The following is a 7,395-nucleotide window of genomic DNA, read 5'->3' on the forward strand; positions in this document are numbered from 1 at the left end:
AGAGAGACCGCGAAAAATAATTGGGTCAAAATAAATTAACATTGTGGGAATTGAACACAAGACCTCTCGTCTATCTCTTAGATGTAACAACCAAAGACTTATGCACATTTCATATTTACTAATCCTAACTCACTCTAAATATACGAGTGGCAGTCATCATGTTTAACTTTTTTTGCGAGAAAAGGAGTTGATATTAAAATGGCCAAATTACAAAAAGGTCCACACAAAAAAGGAAATTACAACCAAGCCCCTCTGCAACCCAACTACGCCGGCACCATGGACGAGCCGATGACGCCTTGGATCGAAGCAGCCCCTAGGCGAAACAGGATGTCTCCCATCAACAGTCCCTGAGGACCTACACCCATGGCTGTCGTGGTCGTCGCACCGCTCAACATCGCCTTCCTTCTTCGGATCTTCAACCGTCGGAATTGCCATCCCTCGATCTCCAGCATGGGGGAACCGTGCACGGCCGCTTCACCGAGCAGCAAGCACAAAGAAAGGAGCTGGTCCACAGCGGAGCTCCACCGGAACTTCGCCGTCGAAGGAGAGACCAACACCTGCAAAAAGCCGATTCAGTCGTGCCGCCGCCTCCACGACGCCACCGGCTGACTCCCTAGGCACGCCTACACTATGTACACATTGCAAATCGGGCCTTCCCCATCCTCCCGCCACCGGAGCGGCTGGCGGCGGGCGAGGGAGCCGCCGATTCGGCAACGGCGAGGTGGAGAGCCCGGGGTTCGCATAAATCGCCCTTCGTTCCTGTAGATGGGGAAGGGTGATGCCCAAGGCTCATGTTTAGGGAGAGGACTAAAGCGGGTGAGGACTTCATGGTAATTAATGAAAGGGTTATGCTTAAATGCCATTAAAAATGATTGTACTTAAATGGAACCAGTGGGAGATTATGCCCCGCAAAGAAAATATGAACACGGCTAAATTGCAACGTATTTTTTTATGTTCATTTTGTAGAAGGGCGTTGTTGCGTTGCAACATGTTCTTCATAATGAATCCGATGTTGTGGGACATTATGTTTGTGCAAAACATCAATTTTCTCCGTTGCAACGCACGGGCATATGTGCTAGTTAATTTGAAATGGGGGTAGTAGTGTGGTTCAGAAATAATTGAGCCCAGTGTCTTTGCATCTCCTCTTGAGCTAGCGCGCCAGAACTGCTCCCTTCCTCATGAGGGTCGAGCTATGCCCCTCTATGTTTGCTGCAATCTAGGTGCAGCACTGCATCTTCAGTTTTCTCTTCCCTGCTTCCTTTACATCCTGACGAAGTATACCTTGTCTAATCACACTCATTCACCTAATTGGTTCTTGGACACATTAGATTTTTCTTTTTTGCAGAAAAAATTAATTTCATTTCAATCAAGGTGGTTCGTTACAATCCTCTTGGCAAAGAGTGTCAATTTCGTCTGGGCCATGGCGGAGCCAGAGGGCCGTGCGAGTGGATGATCTACCCATCTGTGCTAAAGCATGAGCTACATTATTTTGACTTCTCCTAACATGTGCTATAGAGAATCACGCCCAGACTTAAGTAGTTGTTTACCTTCCTCAACTAAAGAGTTTTGTTGCATTTGGTGTGTTCTAGGTATGGTTTTGTCTCCATGAACAGAGAAATTAGAGCTTCCTGCAAACGGTTAGTACACATGTGGTCAGAAATTGGGTTGGGTAATTCAGATTTCAAAGCGGACATGAAAAGTCTTTTTTTTATGCTACACCACTTGAGTTTTTACAAAAAGAACTGTATATGTTCCAAGGAAGAATTTTCAAAACAGTCATCATAGAACTTACGATACAAGGTTTACGATTGGAAGATACTTTTGATGTGAATAAAAAATTGTACCAGACTATCGTCACATGTTGACCAAGTGGGTTGCCCAAATTTTCGCCGCTAAACAAATATATAGCTTTTATATTGTAGGACTCTTATCCTTCAACATGAGAAGTTCATCCATTTTTATATAGTAATAGTAGGACTCTTCTCATAGAACATGAGAAACGTATCCTTTTTTCATACTACAACACGTGTGTTTTGAAAAAGAAACCTGCCTTATATTTATTCTACAGTATTTATATGAGTCTATCTGCTGCCATATTTTGAAGAGAGTTTTATTTTTTTTGAAGAGAGCTGCTGCCATATTGCTTTGGAAAAAAACTATATATGTTTCGTTTGTCGACCTGTTCATGACAAAAACTCATTTAAGCCCATGAGCTCAAGCAGACCTTCTTTAGTCCAATATCTCCAGACTCTAGAGTACCAAGGTTTGTCTTGTATGTAGACATTGTACATATCACCTTTCATGTAATACGATATATACACCATAAGCCTTCGGGCCATAGTCAATATATAATCAGAGTTATTAAAGTGAATCAATTCCATATATAACTAGATTAAATTATATTGTGTCTCATTTCTTGTGATTCCGTGGCGCAGCACGGGCATCTTACTAATAAGAAAACAATTCCGTAGGAAGAATTCATGCATCGGAACGATGTCATCTTCAATGGGGTCCATCCCCCTCCGCGAGTGTGGTGTTGTAGGACTTGCGAAAATACTTAGACTGGTGAAAGTGCAGCCAATCATCTCATAGATCTCGAGCCTCGAGATCCACCTCCATATGTTCTCTCAAACTTGTATGCCCATGCTGGTTTATGGGATGAAGTTGCAAGAATAAGGAGTCTGATGAAGCAAAAGAGAAACTGGCTTGAGTTGGATGGATGTTGGAAATCATTGTCGAGTTCGGAGCTGGTGACACCGGCCATCCACAAGCACAAGAGATCTATGCAATAGTTGGTTGATCAGAGAAATTAAAGACATTGACTATGTACTAGACACAAGCATTGTGCTCCATTACATGTCAGATGAGCTCAAGGAGTGTCTGCTTCAGCACAGCGAGAAGATTGCTGTGGCATTTGGTTTGTTTACAGTACATCACCCAACAAAAATTACAGTACATCACCCAACAAAACCAACAAGGATCTTTAAGAATCTCCGTGTGTTTGCAGATTTCTATAATTGTTTTTGTATAGTTTTTTTTATGGGAATTGTTTCTGTACTACAATTAGTTTATCATACAGTTATAGCTGTGTATAGTTATATGAACAATTCAATTTCACCAGCAGCTTGTTTCTTATCTTTTTGTGCAATACTTGCAACTTCCAGAAGTCCATAGCTGGTTAGAAGAACAAATACGTCTATTAATTCCCAGCAGGGAGAATGAACTTGGTTATTTTCCACCCAGGAAGGAACAATATGATCCATTTAGGAACAATGTTTACATGGAAAATGCTGCACCTCATGGACTCTCCTTCGTTTACCATGTATTGCTCATGGGTAATAAGACTGATCATGATCAAATGGCAAATACATACACTTGTTTACGACAAAAATCATCCTACATCAGGAAGCATCAACCATTTGAACCCATGGTCACATCTGACAACATAACACAAATGCCCTCTGTTAAAACAGATGAACTGACTGAATACATACTTCAGGATCACAAAGGCATATAAATCATACAAACAAATTCTTCATGTTACAACTCAGACAGTTGGCAGTATACAGTGAGAGAAGCACTATTTAATCAAATGACAAGCTGTCTTTAGCTAATTCAAAATTGCGACATCCCCCAAGAAAATAGATGCACTATTTAATCAAATGACGAAACTGAAGTGCGTGACAAAAGTAAACCAGAACTTGTCTCATTCCATCCTTCGCAGCTCTGGTGGAAGCTGCACATCATGTAACACTGAATTCGATTGGGTAAGATCTTGGATCTCCAGCATTTTCTCCCTGCTGTATTTTATCCTTTGATCTGTTTAAATCAAAAGGCAAATTTGTTATCATACGTTATAAAGCACATAGGTCACTCAGATTATATTCCTTCTAACTGAAAGAGAATAAAGCAGATTGAAGTTACATCACCCTTACCTACGAAGAAGATACCAGAATGCCTGCTAGAATCAGCCGAGCTATTAACAACTTCAGTTTTTGCCCGTGGAAGATGCCTAGACTTGTGAACTTGTGAAGTACCGATGTGGCTTGGTTGAAGTTCCTGAATTAGTTCATGTCTCACCTCTATCACCGGGTGATGGCTACGAAATGATGAGATGGCATACCCTGTTAAGACCCAGCAGCCACTTAAATCCAACACATGTAGCTGGGCAGGGGGCACAAATTGCAGAAGCCCAGAGTTTGATAATATACTCCCACAAAATCCAAGATGTATCAAATTTGAGGCAGAAGACAGGGCATGCAATGCGGGGTCAGACAAGAAATCACTTTTCAGGTACAAATATTTTAGTGCTCTAAAGGATGCTATGGGAGGTATAACTTCATCTGACAGTGGTGTATCCTCCAGATTTAGACTTTCAAGATATATGAGATGCTCAAGTAGAGGCAGAGACAGTACTTTCTCTGAGTTTGCTTCAGCACGAGTGAACCCTGTAATATGATAGAATTCAGTTTCTCAAAGAGAAAGCGTGTTTATTTAATCAAGAAAAAGAAATAAATGCAAAGCAAAAAAGCAACCTTTGATACTTGTATGACTTAGATCTATCACTCTCAATGAAGGCATCATGCTGATATATACTAGAGCAGAATCATCAACTTTTGTATAAGCTAAAGACAGTGAAGCCAGGTTTGGAACTGTTCCTGCCAAAATACATGATGCCTGAGAGGTTATTCCAGTATTCTTGAGGCTTAGATATCTCAGCTTCATTCCAATATTTGCAACATACTCGATTGCATCATCAGTTACTCTGCTCAAGCTAAGGTCCAAATGCTCTAGACTTTTCATCTTTTGCAGGCCATATAAGTTGCTTAAAGAACAACCAGACATGTCCAAGAATGAAAATGAGCTTGCTACGATGCTAGAGAACACCTCATCAATGTCACCAAATGAGGCTGCAGAGGCCGTAAACTTATGCAAAGGAATATGAACTTCAGAATCACCGCCACGAATGGAATAAATTGTACAGTTGCTCATATTAAGATATTTCATGTTTGGAAGGGGTGGCAAACGAGTCACATGTGTCCAAGAAACATTTAAGAACCTCAATCTTGTAAACGCCTTAAGGACGGAAGCTCCCTCATCAGTAATTTCACTACCCCATATATCAAGGTGCTCAAGTTGAGTCAATACCTGGAACAGTAAAAACTATAAATTAATACTCCATTACGCGTCACTCAAAAAGAAATGAGCAAGCAGTGGCGTAGTGATATGTATATATGCTATCAGAAAATATAAACATTACTAGATGAGACTGCATCCTTTAATGGAAAAAAATGGTCGCACATCATGAGTATGTACCTGTAATGACCGTAATGCTTTGTCGGTCATATGAATCCCTCCCAAATCTAGCAAATTTAAACCTTTTAGTGCTGAGATGAGCATCACCCCATTGTCAGTCAATCCAGTCTCAGATAAGTGTAGCTTCTCCAGACTATCAATGGAGACTATATGTTTGATGCCGGCATCAGTTATCCTAGAGCATCTCGACAAGTCCAATTCTTTTAGCATACTCATGCCTGAATAATCAGAGCAACTTTATTAAAAACTAGTAAGGCAATTAATTAATTTCTTCAATCAAACCAAGTCATGTTTCGAAACTATGTACTGGAAATCATGGTTTCATCATTATAGAAATAAGCTTGAGAGCTGTACCGGAGAGCGGCCAGATCGCGGCGTGGTCGACCTTCTTGCAGTCCGCCAGCTTGAGGATGCCCAGGTACCGGAACGAGCCGAGGTAAGCCAGCCACTCCGCATCTACGGCGATGTTGCCGCTGAAGTCGACCTCCTGCACCGAGTGCTGGAAAACCCTGCGCACACAAGCACGATTCATCCACACGCGGCAGGAAGCAACAGATCCAGAAACGGAACAGCGCAGAACCGTCTCATGGTAGAGAAAACAGAGAAAAAATCGGGCATGTTCTGGGCGGAGAAGGCGGGGCGCTTACTCGAGGAGGGAGGGGAAAAGGAGGCGGCGAGCGGCGAGGCGGCTGAGGAGCGCGTCGGCCACCTGCCCGGGCAGGCGCTCGAGGGACCGGCGTTGGCGGCGCCAGGCCTCCACGGAGGCTCGGCACCGCGCCGCTGCGTCGATGCAGCGGTCGACGAGCCGCGGCTCGCCCGCGTTTCCGGCGGAGGCGGAGGCGGCTGCCATGGATTGGACGGCACGGCAAGTCCGGCGTTTCGGTGCTAGCCGCCGCTTGACGGGAGGGGGCGAAATGATGGGATCTGGGGGACCTCGCAGAGCTGGGCACGGCGTAGGATTTGTTAACCATCGCAGAGCTCGGTACTTCCTTGGCTCTCAAGACAATTCTTTAATTCTTTTTTTTTAAGATAACTCTCTAATTTCCTTGGTCTCAAGTAATTATTTACTCCTATCTATTTACTGTCAACTGTTTTTTCAAACATCAGTACAAACACAAGCGCTCATATACACGTGCATACACTCATCCCTATGAGGGCACACACGCACATCCTATCCCTACGAGCACCTTCAAAAAACTGAGCCGGAACGTCTCCTCCCACTAAATACGCATCGCTGGAAATCTCAAAATAAATCCAGGAATAAATGCGAGCACCATGATTTGAATTCTGGTGGGTTAGGGATACCACACTCACTCTAACCATCCAACCACAGGTTTTCGCTACTCTCAACCTTTTTTCATAATAATACAAGTCTCATTAATGTCATAAAGATTAAAATATAAGTCATGTAAAGGCAAACATGACAAAATTAAAAAAGACAGTAAAACGCCTCTGAGTTTGACACCAACGTTTGTCACCTGCCTCCGGCACCACCACAACAACCACCAAAGGGAAAAATGATGGATCACCCCCTCATCCGAGCTCGACGCAGTTACATCGCTGATATGGAGCTTTGCGGACCTCCAGGGTGGCTCATCAAAAGTGAAGTCATTGTCGTTGAACGAATCAGACCGAGGTAACACCCGGGACATGACATCAAACTCTAGATCTGGCACCTCACCATGACTAAGACGCCGAAGAAGAAAACCATGTCTGCCATTGATAACCCACAAGTATAGGGAATCACAACAGTTATTGAGGGTAGAGTATTCAACCCAAATTTATAGATTCGACACAAGGAGGGCCAAAGAACATTTGAAGGTATTAGCAGCTAAGTTGTCAATTCAACCACACCTGAAGATTAATTATCTGCAGCAACGTGATCAGTAGCAAAGTAATATGATAGTTTTGATAGTAGTGACAGTAGCAATGGTAACAGTGATAGCAATAATTTTGTAGTAAGTGCAATAGTAACGATAGCAATAGTAACTTAGCAAGAACAATAATAGATAAATTCGTAGGCATTGAATCAGTGACTTGTTGGATAATATTCATCATGAGACAGTTATAACCTAGGAC

General features: G+C 42.8%; 1 protein-coding gene across 1 annotated transcript; it reads right to left on the reverse strand.

The window, feature by feature from the left end:
- Nucleotides 1–3,446: 3,446 nt before the first annotated feature.
- On the reverse strand, nt 3,447–6,247 carry LOC119269664 (internalin I-like). The gene is made up of 6 exons (XM_037551559.1): nt 5,964–6,247; nt 5,671–5,825; nt 5,317–5,534; nt 4,536–5,148; nt 3,936–4,448; nt 3,447–3,819 (listed from the first exon to the last, which is right to left on the reverse strand). Exons 1-6 carry the CDS (start codon nt 6,164–6,166, stop codon nt 3,707–3,709), a joined length of 1,815 nt encoding a protein of 604 aa, XP_037407456.1. The 5' UTR covers nt 6,167–6,247; the 3' UTR covers nt 3,447–3,706.
- Between the last annotated feature and the right edge of the window lie 1,148 nt (nt 6,248–7,395).

The sequence above is a fragment of the Triticum dicoccoides genome, chromosome 3A (genome assembly GCF_002162155.2).
Source record: "Triticum dicoccoides isolate Atlit2015 ecotype Zavitan chromosome 3A, WEW_v2.0, whole genome shotgun sequence".
NCBI lineage: Eukaryota > Viridiplantae > Streptophyta > Magnoliopsida > Poales > Poaceae > Triticum > Triticum dicoccoides.